Here is a 17,780-nt window from a genome sequence, read left to right as displayed (position 1 = left end):
GTTTTATTAGTTCATTTTCTGCAATTCAACACATTTTGCTATGTGGCAGTTTCAAATCAAGTTTGCTGTGATTCTACACATTATGTCATGGGCTGGAGAAAACATTTAGCAATTTTATGCAATTCTACTCATTTTTCATGTAGCGGCGATATAAATTTGTGGTTTTACAGCTAATTTCCTGCAATTCTACACATTTTGCCATAGGGAGGAGAGAATTGTTTGCAGTTTTTAATATGATATCTGATTGAGTGACTAATAAAATCCATGGGTTGGTAATTCAACTGTGATTACCTCAGGTTTAGATAGCTAGCGGGACTAACTTAACGATCTAAAAAAGAAAATAAAATAAAAATGTTAGCTGACATGGGCTAATTGAGTGACTCGGTGACTGACATAACAGGGGAAAAACTGTGATGCTCAACCACATTTTGAAATTTCACCTTGTGTATTCCAACTCTAACCAGTAAGTCGAGGCCTCAACTGACAAAAGGGGTGTCGCTGGCCTGCAGTTGCCCTTCCCTGATGTAGAGTGTAGATGTCCCACCTCTTGGCTGTGATTTGAACTGTGTGTATGTGTGTAATGTACCACTAACTATAGCACTTTTACTCTTGTTCCGGGAAACGGCACATACTTATATTTTTATATATTTAGATTTTAATGAAGGCTCCCTTTTCAGTGTTACCACCAGACACAGGTGCACCAAGTGGATTATTTCGTTTTTTTTGAGCAAATATTACATGATTCAGATAAGCTCAAACTAAATTGATGTGTGTGTCTAACTGTCTGGTCTGTGTGTCTCCATCTCTCTGTGTCTCAGTTGTTCCACGAGGAGCTGGCCCTACAGTGGGTGGTGAGCAATGGCATCGTCAGGGAGGGAGCTCTACAACAGGCCTGGTTCTTCTTTGAGCTCATGGTAAGACTACACACAGCTGCATCTCTGGCGCCTTTTTCACACTACTAAGCTGTGCCGACCTGTACTGCTCTGGCCTGGTTGCATATCCAACATAATTGCTTGGTTAGTTTTAAAAACTGATTTTAAGAAGATAAATTGTACGTGGGGCTTCCAACTTGTGGTGGGCCCATAGACTTAGACATCACTGTGTCTGTCCCATTATGGAGTCTGTGAGAGCATGGGAAGCACCATTGAGGACATCTTCATTTTGAAGTAGTACATTTTTCTTCTACTACTTGAGTTGGCAAAACCAACTGAAAATGTGCGTTGTGCCACCTGTAGTGTGTTTGAACAGGTATCATGCCAAGGTTGGCGATGTATTGTCACCTGCAGTTATGGAATGTTTACTCACACGTGTAATTCATTGGCTGATCCCTCTTGATGACCTGGATGGAATTATGTGATCCTTCCTTAATTAACCCATATGAAGTTTCACACAGTTACTACTTCAAAAATGGTGAAAGTCCTCAATGGTGCTGCCCATGCTAAAACAAGCTTTTGGGCCCTAGCGTCCTCTATCATCTGCTATGGTTGGGCCCTGTCTCACCTTGATGACCTCACTCCTCAGGTGAAGAGCATCATCCACCACCTGTACTTCACCGACCGGCTGGAGTCGCCCAGAAAGAACCGTTTCCCTGAGCGCTTCATGGATGACATCACAGCCCTGGTCAGCACCATTGCTGGGGACATTGTCTCACGCTTTCAGAAGGTTAGAATGAACTTTGTCAACAGCATAGGACACACAGGACACTACAGATCAGGCTTACATCAACACAGCAGTTTCTAATGCCACTAACCACACAGATACTTCAAATAAATTGATATTTTATGGTTCTGAGTAAATCAGATCGAGCAGTGTTCTCGAGAATTTCCCCTGACCTCTGACCCTGTGTTTATGTCCAATCAGGACCTGGAGTTGGAGGAGCGTCTGAACACCAGCTTGGCCTTCTTCCTGAATGACCTGCTGTCTGTCATGGATCGAGGCTTTGTCTTCTCCCTCATCAAGACATACTGGAAACAGGTACTGGGAGAGGGAACCTACCCACTTAGCACCCCAACAGCACCTCAATGACAACATCCTTGTAGAATCTGCTTTCATTTAAAAGGCTTGGTGATGAAACCACTATGATCGATTACAGAGTGACTTTGTGCACAGGATTTCAAAGTAACGCTACAGTAGCTATCCTGTCAATTATCTATCCTGCCCAAATGATTACCGCTCTGTAGCAGTCACGTCGGTAGCCATGAAGTGCTTTGAAAGGCTGGACATGGCTCACATCAACACCATCATCCCGGAAACCCTAGACCCACACCTATTCGCGTACCTGTTCCAACAGATCCACAGATGACGCAGTCTCAATCACACTCCACACTGCCCTTTCCCACCTGGACAAAAGGAACACCTATGTGAGAATGCTTTCCATTGACTACAGCTTAGTGTTCATCACCATAGTGCCCTCAAGCTCATCACTAAGCTAAGGACCCTGGGACTAAACACCTCCCTCTACAACTGGATCCTGGACTTCCTGACAGGCTTCCTACCCAGGTGGTAAGGGTAGGTAACAACACATCTGCAATGCTGATCCTCAACATGGGTGCCCCTCAGGGTGCGTGCTTAGTCCCCTCCTATACTCCCTGTTCACCCACGACTGCGTGGCCAGGCGCGACTCCAACACCATTACGTTTGCTGACGACACAGCAGAGGTAGGCCTGATCACCGACAACAGTGAGACAGCCTATAGGGAGGAGGTCAGAGACCAGGCCAGGACAACATCCTCTCCCTCAATGTGAGCAAGACGAAGGAGCTGATCGTGGACTACAGGAAAAGGCGGACTGAACAAGCCCCCATCAATATTGACTGGGCTGTAATGGAGCGGATCGAGAGTTTCATGTTCCTTGGTGTCCAAATCACCAACAAACTATCTTGGTCCAAACACACCAAGACAGTCGTGAAGAGTGCACGACAACACCTTTTCCCCCTCAGGAGACTGAAAAGATTTGGCATGGGTCCCCAGATCCTCAAAAAGTTATTCAGCTGAACCATCGAGAGCATCCTGACCGGTTGCATCACCGCCTGGTATTGCAATTGCTCGGCATATGACCGTAATACGCTACAGAGGGTAGTGCAAACGGGCCAGTCCATCAGGGGCCAAGCTTCCTGCCATCCAGGACCTATATACTAGGCGGTGTCAGAGGAAGGCCTAAAAAGTTGATAAAGATTCCAGTCACCCAAGTCATAGACTGTTCTCTCTGCTACCACACGGCAAGCGGTACCAGATCGCCAAGTCTAGGTCCCAAAGGCTCCATAACAGCTTCTACCCCCAAGCCATACGACTGCTGAACAATTGATCAAATTGCCACCTGGACTATTTACATTGAAACACCTTTGTTTTTACACTGCTGCTACTCGCTGTTTATTAACTATGCATAGTCACTTTACCCCTACCTACATGTACAAAATAATTTGACTAACCTGTACCCCCACACATTAACTCGTTACCGGTACCTCCTGTATAAAGCCTCGTTATTTTATTGGTTTACTTTTGAACTCTTTCTTGAATTGCATTGTTGGTTAATGGCTTGTAAGTAAGCATTTCACGGTAAGGTCTACTACACCTGTTGTATTCGGAGCACGTGACAAATAAGATTTGATTTGAATTACAGTATTGGATATCACTTCACTGACTTGGAGTAAAGGGCCTCAACAGTGCTTCTCCATCAAACCCCGTTTTGGGCACTTTTCTAGATCTCATTCCATGTCTTTCCCCAGGTGTCCACGAAGCTGTACACACTGCAGAACCCGACTCTGGAGTCCCTGAGACTCGACTTCCTGAGGATCGTCTGTAGCCACGAGCACTACGTCACACTTAACCTGCCCTGCAGTCTCCTCACTCCTCCCACCTCGCCTTCACCCAGCATGTCATCCGCAACCTCACAGGTCAGCTATACACCGTACATACACACTGGACACACACATACAGCTGAAGTCGGAAGTTTACATACAGCTTAGCCAAAAACATTTAAACTCAGTTTTTCACAATTCCTGACATTGAATCCTAATTAAAATTCCCTGTCTTAGGTCAGTTAGGATCACCACTTTATTTTAAGAATGTGAAATGTCAGAAAAATATTGGAGTGATTTATTTCAGCTTTTATTTCTTTCATCACATTCCCAGTGGGTCAGAAGTTTACATGCACTCAATTAGTATTTGATAGCATTGCCTGTAAATTGTTTAACTTGGGTCAAAGGTTTCAGGTAGCCTTCTACAAGCTTCCCACAATAAGTTGGGTGAATGTTGGCCCATTCCTCCTGACAGAGCTGGTGTAACTGAGTCAGATTTGTAGGCCTCCTTGTGCACGACAACGCTTTTTCAGTTCTGCCACACAAATGTTCTATAGGATTGAGGTCAGGGCTTTGTGATGGCCACTCCAATACCTTGACTTTGTGGTCCTTAAGCCATTTTGTCACAACTTTGAAAGTATGCTTGGGGTCATTGTCCATTTGGAAGACCCATTTGTGACCAAGCTTTAACTTCCTGACTGATGTCTTCATATGTTGCTTCAATATATCCACATAATTTTCCCTCATGTAGCCATCTATTTTGTGAAGTGCACCAGTCCCTCCTGCAGCAAAGCACCCCCACAACATGTTGCTGCCACCCCCGTGCTTCACGGTTGGGATGGTGTTCTTCGGCTTGTAAGCCTCCCCCTTTTTCCCCCAAACATAACGATGGTCATTATCGCCAAACCGTTCTATTTTTGTTTCATCAGACCAGAGGACTTTTCTCCAAAAAGTACGATCTCTGTTCACATGTGCAGTTGCAAACTGTAATCTTTTTGAGCAGTGTCTTCTTCCTTGCTGAGCGGCCTTTCAAGTTATGTCGATGTAGGACTTGTGGATATCGACACTTTTGTACCTGTTTCCTCCAGCATCTTCACAAGGTCCTTTGCTGTTGTTCTGGGATTGATTTTCACTTTTTGCACCAAAGAACGTCCATCTCTAGGAGACAGATTGCGTCTCCTTCCTGAGCGGTATGACGGCTACGTGGTCCCATGGTGTTTATACTTGCGTACTATTGTTTGTACAGATGAATGTGGTTCCTTCAGGCATTTGGAAATCCCAAGGATGAACCAGGCTTGGGGATGTCTAAAAAAACAAACAAATCTAAGATCTTGGTGTATGTAAACTTCTGACCCACTGGAATTGTGATACAGTGAGTTATAAGTGAAATAATCTGTCTGTAAATGACTGGTGTCATGCACAAAGTAGATCTCCTAACTGACTTGCCAAAACTATAGTTTGTTAACAAGAAATGTGTGGAGTGGTTGAAAAACAAGTTTTAATGACTCCAACCGAAGTGTATGTAAACTTCCGACTTCAACTGTATATACGCACCAGATATACGCACGCACACAGGTCCTGGAGTGGTTGTGTGGACAATTTCTCTATATCATCCCCTGCTTCTGTTTCTCACTCTCTCCATACCTCTCTCCATCTCCACAGAGTTCTGGCTTCTCTACCCATGCCCAGGACCAGAAGATTGCCAACATGTTTGAGTTGTCTGTCCCCTTCAGAGAGCAGCACTACCTGGCTGGTCTGGTGCTGACTGGACCCAGAGGGCGAAGCGTCAGTAATCGTAAATTGTGTTACTGTCTGTGTGTTTGTGTGTGATATGGAGACCGAGAGGTTATGTCATTTGGCTCCTTTGTCGCTCTCTGTCATTCTCGAGGCAGGCTCCTAGGTGGTTAGTACATTGTTACTGTGTGTGAGGGTTACTGTGGTCACATGGACCTCATGTTTCTCTCGTCATTCTGTACTGTCTGAAGATCTGGGGGGTACTGTCTATACTTTCTGAAGGTCTAGGGGGGTACTGTGTGTGATGTGCTGTTGAGAAAGTGTCTCTCCTTTGACCTATACTGTGTGTCTTTGTCATTCTCGACCCTCTCAAGGCTAAGGGGCAGTACAATGTGTGAGTGAGTGACTGTTAACTTCTTATGGTATAGGGGACGCTTGCGTCCCACTTGGCCAAAAGCCAGGGAAAATGCAGCACGGCAAATTCAAATAAATTGATATAAAAATCAAACTTTCATTAAATCACACATGTAAGATACTCAATTAAAGCTACACTCGTTGTGAATCCAGCCAACATGTCAGATTTTTAAAAGGCTTTTCGGCAAAAGCATAAGAAGCTATTATCTGATGATAGCGCAACAGTAAACAAAGAGGGTAGCATATTTCAACCCTGCAGGCGCTACACAAAACGCAAAATATAAAACATGCCTTACCTTTGACGAGCTTCTTTTGTTGGCACTCCAATATGTCCCATAAACATCACAATTGGTCCTTTTGTTTGATTAATTCGGTCCATATATATCCAAAATGTCCATTTATTTGGCGTGTTTGATCCAGAAAAAAACAGCTTCCAAATTGCTCAACATCACCACAAAATATTTCAAAAGTTGCCTGTAAACTTTGCCAAAACATTTCAAACTACTTTTGTAATACAACGTTAGGTATTTTTAAACATTAATAATCGATCAAATTGAAGACGGGTCTATCTGTGTTCAATACAGGAAGACAACAAACCAAGCTACTTTTCAAGTCTTACGCAACTCTCAACAGTGTTACGCAGTTCCTAGATGGCCTACTTCTTCATTGCACAAAGGAATAACCTCAACCAAATTCCAAAGACTGGTGACATCCAGTGGAAGCGGTAGGAACTAAGAAATATCGTTTCCCAATGAGAACTCAGTGAACAGACAAAACATTTTTTTGAACGGTTAGTCCTTGGGGTTTTGCCTGCTACATAAGTTCTGTTATACTCACAGACATGATTCAAACTGTTTTAGAAACTTTAGAGTGTTTTCTATCCAAATCTACTAATAATATGCATATCTTATATTCTTGACATGAGTAGCAGGAAGTTGAAATTGGGCACGCTATTTATCCAAAAGTGAAAATGCTGCCCCCTATACCTTAAGAAGTTAATAAGCGGGGTTATCGTTCATCTGACGTATACAATGAGTGTTCAAAATATTAAGAACACTTTCCTAATATTGAGCTGCACCGCCCCCTTTGCCCTCAGAACAGCTTAAATTTGTTCGGGGCATGGACTCTACAGGTTGTCGAAAGCGTTCCACAAGGAGGCTGGCCCATGTTGACTCCAATGCTTCCCAAAGTTGTCAAGTTGGCTGGATGTCTTTTGGGTGGTGGACCATTCTTGATACACACGGGAAATTGTTGAGCGTGAAAAACCCAGCAGCGTTGCAGTTCTTGACACAAACCTACAAAATTTTTTATGTGAACATCTGCCCCATATAGTGTCAGTTTAAAAGCCCAGCTAATGATGGTATTGGACTTTTTCCCATATATTCTATGCATGGTCCATATTATCAGGTATGTTATTAGCAGGAAGCGTTATCACTTGTAGCCCAACTGATGCAGCATAGTGGCTATAAATAAATAGGCTGAAGCATGGGGCTGGCTATCTGCATTTACCCTACTGAGCTTATCATTAGCTAGATCCCAAATGTGATATTTTAACAAGTTAGCATCCTATGGATGCATTCTATGTCCCAAAAGACTTGCATAAACACATTGAATGTAATGTAGGCCTACCTGTTAGGGTCATTTGGGGTAAACCTCCCCTGGAGTATCACTGTGTGTACTTCTTACCGAAACCACCATGTCACCCCCCCAACAAATTAAATTAAACTTTATTTGTCACATGCGCCGAATACGACAAGTGTAGACCTTTAAAAAAGTAAGTAAAAAATAATTAAAAGTAACACAAAAGAACAATAACGAGGCTATATAAAGGGGGTACCGGTACCGAGTCAGTGTGCTGGGGTACAGGTTAGTTGAGGTAATTTGTACATGTAATTAGGGGTGAAATGACTATGCATAGATAATAAACAACGAGTAGCAGCCTTGTACAAAACAAATGTGGGGGGGAAGGTGATGTCAATGTAAATAGTCTGGTGGCCAATTCATTAATTGTTCAGCAGTCTTATGGCTTGGGGGTAGAAGCTGTTAACGAGCCTTTTGGTCCTAGACTTGGCGCTCTGGGACCACTTGCCGTGCGGTAGCAGAGAAAACAGTCTATGACTTTGGTGACTAGAGTCTCTGACAATTTTATGGGCTTTCCTCTGACACCACCTAGTATATAGGTCCTGGATGGCAGGAAGCTTGGCTCCACTGATGTACTGGGCCGTACGCACTACTCTCTGTAGCGCCTTACTGTCAGATGCTGAGCAGTTGCCATATCAGGCAGTGATGCAACCGGTCAGGATGCTCTCGATGGTGCAGCTGTAGAACTTTTTGAGCACCTAGGGACCCATGCCAAATCTTTTCAGTCTCCTGAGGGGAAAAAGGTTTTGTTGTGCCTCTTCATGACTGTCTTGGTGTGTTTGTTTATTTAACCTTTATTTAACTGATGCGGACACCAAGGAACTTTAAACTCTCGACCCGGTCCATTACAGCCCCGTCGATGTTAATGGGGGCCTGTTCGGCCTACCTTTTCCTGTAGTCCATGATCAGCTCCTTTGTCTTGCTCACATTGAGGGAGAGGTTGGTGCCCTGGCACCACACTGCCAGTTCTCTGACCTCCTCTCTATAGGCTGTCTCATTGTGATCAGGCCTACCACTGTTGTGTCATCAGCAAACGTAATAATGGTGTTGGAGTCGTGTTTGGCCATGCAGTCATGAGTGAACAGGGAATGTTTATCCTAAAAGTGCATCAACAACGTTGTCCCCACAGTGGAGTACAGGAGGGGACTAAGTACACACCCCTGAGGGGCCCCAGTGTTGTGGATCAGCGTGGCAGACATGTTGTTGCCTACCCTTACTACCTGGGGGAGGCCCGTTTTGTGAAGTCCAGAATCCAGTTGCAGAGGGAGGTGTTTAGTCCTATGGTCCTTAGCTAGTGATGAGCTTTGTGGGCTCTATGGTGTTGAACACTGAGCTGTAGTCAATGAACAGCATTCTCACATAAGTGTTCCTTTTGTCCATGTGGGAATGGGCAGTGTGGAGTGCGATTGGTGGATCTGTTGAGGCGGTATGCATATTGGAGTGGGTCTAGGGTATCCGGGATTATGCTGTTGATGTGAGCCATGTCCAGCCTTTCAAAGCACTTCATGGCTACCGACGTGAGTGCCACGGGGTGGTTATCATTTAGGCAGGTTACCTTTGCTTTCTTGGGCACAGGGACTATGGTGGTCTGCTTGAAACATGTAGGTATTACAGACTCGGTCAGGGAGAGGTTGAAAATATCAGTGGAGACACTTGCCAGTTGGTCTGTGCATGCTTTGAGTACACGTCCTGGTATTCCATCTGGCCCCACGGCTTTGTGAATGTTGACCTGTTTAAAGGTCTCACTCACATCGGCTACCGAGAGCGTTATGACACAGTCTTCCATAACAGCTGGTGCTCTCATGCATGCTTCAGTGTTGCTTGTCTCGAAGCGAGCATTAAAGGCATTTAGGTCATCTGGTAGGCTCGTGTCACTGGGCAGCTTGCGTCTGGGTTTCCCTTTGTAGTCCGTAATAGTTTTCAAGCCCTGCCACATCCGACGAGCGTCAGAGCCGGTCTAGTATGATTCAATCTTTATCCGCTTTGCTTGTTTGATAGTTGTTATGAGGGTTTCATATAAGCGTCCAGATTAATGTCCCACTCCTTGAAAGCGGATGCTCTAGCCTTTAGCTCGATGCGGATGTTGCCTGTAATCCACGGCTTCTGGTTGGGACGACGTCGTCGATGCACTTATTGATGAAGCCGATGACTGAGGTGGTATACTCCTCGATGAATTGGGACATGCTTAACACCGTGGCCATCCTACAATCTAAGCTAGATGCCCTCAATCTCACTCTAATTATCAAGGAACCTACCAGGTACAACCCTAAATCTGTAACCATGGGCACCCTCTTAGATATCATCCTGACCAACTTGCCCTCTAAATACACCTCTGCTGTCTTCAACCAGGATCTCAGCGATCACTGCCTCATTGCCTGCGTGCGTAATGGGTCCGCGGTCAAACGACCCCCCCTCATCACTGTCAAACACTCCCTAAAACACTTCAGCAAGCAGGACTTTCTAACCGACATGGCCTGGGTATCCTGGAAGGATATTGACCTCATCCTGTCAGTAGAGGATGCCTGGTTGCTCTACAAAAGTGCTTTCCTCTCCATCTTAATCAAGCATGCCCCATTCAAAAAATGTAGAACTAATGTAGAACTAAGAACAGATATAGCCCCTGTTTCACCCCAGACTGCCCTTGACCAGCACAATAACATTCTGTGGCGTTCTGCATACAGCGTGGTGAAGAAGGCGCAACAGCGACTCTTCAACCTCAGGAGGCTGAAGAAATGTGCCTTGTCACCTAAAACACTCACAAACCTTTACAGATGCACAATCGATAGCATCCTGTCGACCTGTATCAACGCCTGGTATGGCAACTGCACCGCCCTTAGCCGCAAGGCTCTCCAGAGAGTATTGTGATCTGCGCAACGCATCACTGGGGGAAAATTACCTGCCCTCCAGGACACCTACAGCACCCGATGTCACAGGAAGGCCAAAAAAAAATCAAGGACATCAACCACCCGAGCCACTGCCTGTACACCCAGCTATCATCTAGAAGGCGAGGTCAGTACAGGTGCATTAAAGCTGGGACCGAGAGACTGGAAAAAGCTTCTATCTCAAGGCCATCAGACTGTTAAACAACCATCACTACCATAGAGAGGCTGCTGCCAACATACAGACTCAAATCTCTGGCCACTTTAATAAATGGATTTAATAAAGGTATCGCTAGTCACTTTAAATAACGACACTTTAATGTTTATATCCTACATTACTCATCTCATATGTATATTCTGTACTCTATACCATCTACTGCATCTTGCCTATGACGCACAGCCATCTCTCATCCATATATTTATATGTACATATTATTTTTCATCCCTTTACATTTGTGTGTAGAAGGTTGATTTTATGAATTTGTTAAGATAACTTGTTAGATATTACTGCATTGTCGGAACTAGAAGCCAAGCATTTCGCAACACTTGCATTAACATCTGCTAACCATGTGTATGTGACCAGTAACATTTGATTTGATACCTCACGCTGTCTTTTGTTTACGCAAAAGTTTTTGGGTCAAAAATGACAGAACAATTGTTTAAAATTAGCATCAGCTAGAAACGCTATAATGCAATGCGTCAGGAAATAGTTTGGTCAATGTGTTTGGACTTGTCCCTGTCCAAGAAAACAACAACCTCTGCCTTTCTCCCTCCCTAACCTACAGGAAATAGTTTGGTCAATGTGTTTGGACTTGTCCCGGTCCAAGAAAACAACAACCTCTGCCTTTCTCCCTCCCTAACCTACAGGAAATAGTTTGGTCAATGTGTTTGGACTTGTCCCTGTCCAAGAAAACAACAACCTCTGCCTTTCTCCCTCCCTAACCTACAGGAAATAGTTTGGTCAATGTGTTTGGACTTGTCCCTGTCCAAGAAAACAACAACCTCTGCCTTTCTCCCTCCCTAACCTACAGGAAATAGTTTGGTCAATGTGTTTGGACTTGTCCCTGTCCAAGAAAACAACAACCTCTGCCTTTCTCCCTCCCTAACCTACAGGAAATAGTTTGGTCAATGTGTTTGGACTTGTCCCTGTCCAAGAAAACAACAACCTCTGCCTTTCTCCCTCCCTAACCTACAGGAAATAGTTTGGTCAATGTGTTTGGACTTGTCCCTGTCCAAGAAAACAACAACCTCTGCCTTTCTCTCTCCCTAACCTATAGGATGTTTGGCTTACATAAGAAGGTGATCAGTGTGGTCCATAACCTGCTGTCCAGCCATGACTCTGACCCCCGCTACGCTGACCCTGAGGTCAAGGCCCGTGTCGCCATGCTCTACCTGCCACTCATCGGCATCGTCATGGAAACGCTTCCCCAGCTGCACGGCTTCATGGGTGGGTCTAAATTCTACATTTAGCCTTCCGTGTCCCAAACCTTCAGGAGTCTGTAGATATGTGGAGTTTATCCATACTTGAATGGCTGTGTGATTAGATTAAAGGACTATCAGGTGGCTTTAGAAGTCTTTGGGCATCCCACTGGTTCTGGTGCTACTCAGGAAAAGCACATTAAACAATGTCTGCAACTCTGATGTGTGCTACTCCTGACTGATTTTGTTTTGTGTAATGTTAAATGTTGATCCTGATTGTTTTCTTCCCCCCCCCCCCCTCATTTCTGTAGATTCTCATATCCAGTGGGGCCGCCCTGGGGGAGCTCAGGGGTCCGCAGATGGGGCCGGGAGGGATGAGTCTGTAGAGGACGGCAACAGCATGATCAGTCAGACTGTTGCCATGGCGATAGCGGGGACCTCATCTCCAATGTCCCGTCCCAGCAGCTTCCTGCTCAACCCACAGGCAACTACAATTCCTGTTCTCTCTTTCTCTATCCCTTCCTCGCTTATTCCCTCTGTCTTTTTTTCCAGAGTCTCTTTCTCTCCTTCTGTTAAGTTCCCCCTTTCTACCTCTTTACTTTCATAACTCTCTGTTTTGCTGACCTTTTTCCCCTTGGTCTCTTCCCATCTCCCTCTCTCCAGGCCAGTCGTCCGCACGCCACCTTCTCAGCAGAGTCCAGTCGCAGTCTATTGATCTGTCTGCTGTGGGTTCTGAAGAATGCAGATGAGTGTGTACTACAGAAGTGGTTCACTGTCTGACTCCCAGCTCAACCGTCTGCTGGACATGCTCTACCTCTGTGTCTCCTGCTTCGAGTACAAGGTAACGTGACGGAGCACAGAAAAAGCATGCGCGTGTTGTAGATCTATTGTAGTAATGCCTCAAATCTGTAGAACCACGTCAAGCCTCACTTGACAGTCCATTATTGCGTGCCTGGATAAGACTGGGTGGAGAGAAACTTATTTCAAAAGGTTTTATTAATATTGTACTTCCCAGGCTCTTATGAGTTGTTTTTCAAATCGGTACATGTACAGTTGAAGTCAGAAGTTTACACACACCTCAGCCAAATATATTTAAACTCAGTTTTTACAATTCCTGACATTAATCCTAGTAAAAATGACCTGTCTTAGATCAGTTAGGAACACCACTTTAAGAACACCACTTTTTTAAGAATGTGAAATGTAATAGTAGAATGATTTATTTCAGATTTGATTTCTTTCATCGCATTCCCAGTGGGTCAGAAGTTTACATGCACTCAATTAGTATTTGGTAGCATTGCCTTTAAATTGTTTAACTTGGGTCAAACGTGGGTTAATTTTGACCCATTCCTCCTGACAGAGCTGGTGTAACGGAGTCAGTTTTGTAGGCCTCTTCGCTCGCACACGCTTTTTAGTTCTGCCCACAAATGTTCTATAGGATTGAGGTCAGGGCTTTGTGATCGCCACTCCAATACCTTGATTTTGTTGTCCTTAAGCCATTTTGCCACAACTTTGGAAGTATGCTTGGGGTCATTGTCCATTTGGAAGACCCATTTGTGACTAAGCTTTAACATCTTGAGATGTTGCTTCAACATATCCACATAATTTTCCTGCCTCACGATGCCATCTATTTTGTGAAGTGCACCTCTCCCTCAGGCAGCAAAGTACCCCCACATCATGATGCTGCCACCCCCGTGCTTCACGGTTGGGATGGTGTTCTTTGGCTTGCAAGCCCCCCCCTTTTCCTCCAAACATTACGATGGTCATTATGGCCAAACAGTTCTATTTTTGTTTCATCAGATCAGAGGACATTTCTCCAAAAAGTACAATCTTTGTCCCCATGTGCAAACTGTAGTCTGGCTTTTTTATGCCGGTTTTTGAGCAGTGCCTTCTTCCTTGCTGAGCGGCCTTTCAGGTTATGTCAATATAGGACTTGTTTTACTGTGGATATAGATACTTTTGTACCTGTTTCCTTCAGCATCTTCACAAGGTCCTTTTGATTGATTTGCAGTTTTCGCACCAGAGTATGTTAATCTCTAGGAGACCGATTGCATCTCCATCCTGAGCGGTATGGCGGCTGCGTGGTCCCATGGTGTTTATACTTGCATACTTTTGTTTGTACAGATGAACGTGGAACCTTCAGGCGTTTGGAAATTGCTCCCAAGGATGAACCAGACTTGTGGAGTTCTACAATTTTTTGATTTCCCCATGATATTAAGCAGAGGCACTGAGTTTGAAGGTAGGACTTGAAATACATCCACAGGTACACCTCCAATTGACTCAAATGATGTCAATTAGCCTGACAGAAGCTTCTATGAGCTTCTAGTCATGAATTTTCCAAGTTGTAGGGTTGAGATCCCGCTAACGGGATTGATATGACAACAGCCAGTGACAATGCCAAATTCAAAACAACAGAAATCTCATAATTAAAATTCCTCAGACATACAGTGGGGCAAAAAAGTATTTAGTCAGCCACCAATTGAGCAAGTTCTCCCACTTAAAAGTATGAGAGAGACCTGTAATTTTCATCATAGGTACACTTCAACTATGACAGACAAAATGAGAAAAAAAATCCATAAAATCACATTGTAGGATTTTTAATGAATTTATTTGAAAATTATGGTGGAAAATAAGTATTTGGTCAATAACAAAAGTTTATCTCAATACTTTGTTATATACCCTTTGTTGGCAATGACAGAGGTCAAACGTTTTCTGTAAGTCTTCACAAGGTTTTCACACACTTTTGCTGGTATTTTGGCCCATTCCTCCATGCAGATCTCCTCTAGAGCAGTGATGTTTTGGGGCTGTTGCTGGGCAACACAGACTTTCAACCCCCTCCAAAGATTTTCTATGGTGTTGAGATCTGGAGACTGGCTAGGTCACTCCAGGAACTTGAAATGCTTCTTACGAAGCCACTCCTTCGTTGCCCGGGCAGTGTGTTTGGGATCATTGTCATGCTGAAAGACCCAGCCACTTTTCATCTTCAATGCCCTTGCTGATGGAAGGAGGTTTTCACTCAAAATCTCACGATACATGGCCCCATTCATTTTTTTCCTTTACATGGATCAGTCGTCCTGGTCCCTTTGCAGAAAAACAGCCCCAAAGCATGATGTTTCCACCCCCATGCTTCACAGTAGGTATGGCGTTCATTCGATGCAACTCAGCATTCTTTGTCCTCCAAACTCGACGAGTTGAGTTTTTACCAAAAAGTTCTCTTTTGGTTTCATCTGACCATATGACATTCTCCCAATCTTCTTCTGGATAATCCAAATGCTCTCTAGCAAACCTCAGACGGGCCTGTTAAACCCACCACAGTGTCTGATTTCAAATAGTTTTTTTTTTGTTCGATAATGTCCATCATTTATGTCCAAATAGCTCCTTTTGTTTGCGCGTTTGCTAATCAAATCCAAACTCACTTCACTAGGAACAACCAACCTCAGATTTCCCACTTCCTGGTTGTTGTTTTTTCTCAGGTTTTTGCCTGCCATATGAGTTCTGTTTTACTCACAGACATCATTCAAACAGTTTTAGAAACTTCAGAGTGTTTCATATCCAAATATACTAATAATATGCATATATTAGCAACTGGCACTGCGGAGCAGGTAGTTTACTCTGGGTACATCTGCACACCTTATTCATCCAAGCTACTCAATACTGCCCCCAGCCATAAGAAGTTAAAGTCAACTTAGTGTATGTAAACTTCTGACCCACTGGAATTCTGATGTGAAATAGTCTGTCTGTAAACAAACTATAGTTTGTTACAATAAATGTGTGTAGTGGTTTAAAAACTAGTTTTAATGTCTAAGTGTATGTAAACCTCCGACTTCAACTGCGTGTGTGTGTGTGTGTGTGTGTGTGTGTGTGTGTGTGTGTGTGTGTGTGTGTGTCTTTCGGAGAGGTTGGGTTACAAGTGGAAGTATCAGTTGGACCTTGTGTGCAGTTGACTAATAAAGTAATCTTACTCGGAGAGATTTCCTACTCTCTTCGGCTCACCTTACTCTTATATAATCCATCTCTATTCCATTTTACCTCTCTTGCTGTGGTGGTGTGGCGCAGTAACCCTGTGTAACTTCTCTCCATCCTCATCGTGGAAAAAGGCCCATGTTGTTTTCACCACCATGCAGGGGAAGAAGGCCTTTGAGCGCATGAACAGCCTGACCTTCAAGAAGTCCAAGGACATGAAGGCCAAGCTGGAGGAGGCCATACTGGGGAGCATCGGGGCACTGCAGGAGATGGTCCGCCGCAGCAGGGGACAGCTGGGTACACACGGAACACACACGCACACACATTGGGAAAAGTGATCTGAAAATGACCATTCCATCTCTCTTGCCTTTACCTTCTCTTTCCCTTTCGCTCCACATCTCCTCACCCTCTCTACCCCTTTGCCTATTTTTTCCCTTCTCTCCTCCTCTTATGTCGTCCCCCCATAGAGAGGAGTCCGTCAGGCAGTGCCTTCGGCAGCCAGGAAAACCTGCGCTGGAGAAAAGACATGACACACTAGCGCCAGCACAGCGAGAGGATGGACAAGTATGCTTACGCTTTTTACACACACACACACATAGTGCGAGATAGAGAGAGATGCATGCACACATCGCCATCTCACAATCCACTCGGGCCCTATAGTGGGCTTCTTAAAAGAAACAAGAATCTAGTTTGAACTGAACAAGCCCACACCGAGCGATATGGGTTGGATTCCTGATGCTACAACAGCAGAATACTATTGTTTTCAGATGCTCCGTGTTTAAAACGCCTGTAAGGCACATGCGTCTTTTCCTCTGTCCCATTTAATCTGTTAACTCATTCCTCCGAATGTTCTCTCGTGTCTCACTGTGCCTCTGTATAGGAGCCACAGATCACTCAGGTATTGTATTGAATGGTCCCCCTGGAGTCAGTGTGCTGCAGTGCTCTGAGTTTCTCCTGCTGCTTTGGTGACCTGACTCATTACCTCCGTACCCTGACCTCTGACCCCCTAACCTCTCCTGTAACGGTGCTTGTGGTTTATGTCTGTCTGGTGCCTGCAGTGGGACTGCTGGTCCTTTAACCAGTGTGCAGTGCTCATTTGGGTTCTGACTTGATGTGTGTCTATTCCCTATTCTGGGTTTAGATGGGGGAAATCGATGTGATTCTGTCGCAAATGGTAGGCTCTCAATTGGTTGATTCAGCATGTGTGACAATTTGCACAGTAGAAAATGTAGATGATTGTACAGCCAATTAGACCCGTTTGTAATACTGAATGTCCGTTAATCAACAACAATAAAATGGAAAAGCACTTTCATAGAAATCACATCTTCTATAGGTGTGGCCTCTCTACCCCTACCGCTCTCCATCCAACCAGTGCCCCCCTAACCTTCCTCCTGTCTTACCTCTGCTGCCTAACATGCTGACCACACCACTCGCGTCACGTGCGCGAACTTTGCAAAATAAATGTACACATACATATTATTCAATCATTGCAACCACATTGCTCGCAAGCGTCTACATGGCGTCTACATTTGTGACGCTCAACGCGCTTCAAGTCCGGGCTTCAAGTAGCATCTCCTCATTGGCTTTTAGGACCATATACCCACATGCCATCTCCTCATTGTTTTTTAGGAGCGTATACCCACGTGGGTGATTGAAAGATCAACTGAGGTCAGCACTCCAGGCAGTTGCAGTAATGTACTGTAAAGTTCAAAGAAAAAAAAGAAGCCTGAAGGAAGGAGGGGAGATGATGAGAAACTAATTTGGTTTACCGTTTTATCTGTGGATGAATTGTCGGAGTAGTGGACCTTGTGCATTTCAGGTGAAATAACAACCCAGTGTTTATATCCCAGGACAAATGAGCTAGCAACAGTAAGCTAGCTAGCTCTATTGCCATAAATGTTTAATGCTTTTTGACCTGTCCCCAAATTAATATATTTA

General features: G+C 44.5%; 1 protein-coding gene across 1 annotated transcript in view; it reads left to right on the top strand.

Moving 5' to 3' along the window:
• The window catches only part of LOC115145332 (dedicator of cytokinesis protein 7-like), a 93,411-nt gene that overhangs the window by 63,392 nt on the left and 12,239 nt on the right, over positions 1–17,780 (top strand). The window contains 12 exon segments of the mRNA XM_065002803.1: positions 819–914; positions 1,522–1,662; positions 1,861–1,974; positions 3,724–3,891; positions 5,458–5,558; positions 5,560–5,580; positions 11,741–11,910; positions 12,194–12,366; positions 12,546–12,655; positions 12,657–12,723; positions 16,004–16,139; positions 16,310–16,406. Of these exon segments, the coding sequence (XP_064858875.1) occupies positions 819–914; positions 1,522–1,662; positions 1,861–1,974; positions 3,724–3,891; positions 5,458–5,558; positions 5,560–5,580; positions 11,741–11,910; positions 12,194–12,366; positions 12,546–12,655; positions 12,657–12,723; positions 16,004–16,139; positions 16,310–16,406 (1,394 nt within the window).

This window comes from Oncorhynchus nerka, linkage group LG17 (assembly GCF_034236695.1).
Source record: "Oncorhynchus nerka isolate Pitt River linkage group LG17, Oner_Uvic_2.0, whole genome shotgun sequence".
NCBI lineage: Eukaryota > Metazoa > Chordata > Actinopteri > Salmoniformes > Salmonidae > Oncorhynchus > Oncorhynchus nerka.
This window is presented reverse-complemented; position numbering and strand designations above follow the sequence as displayed.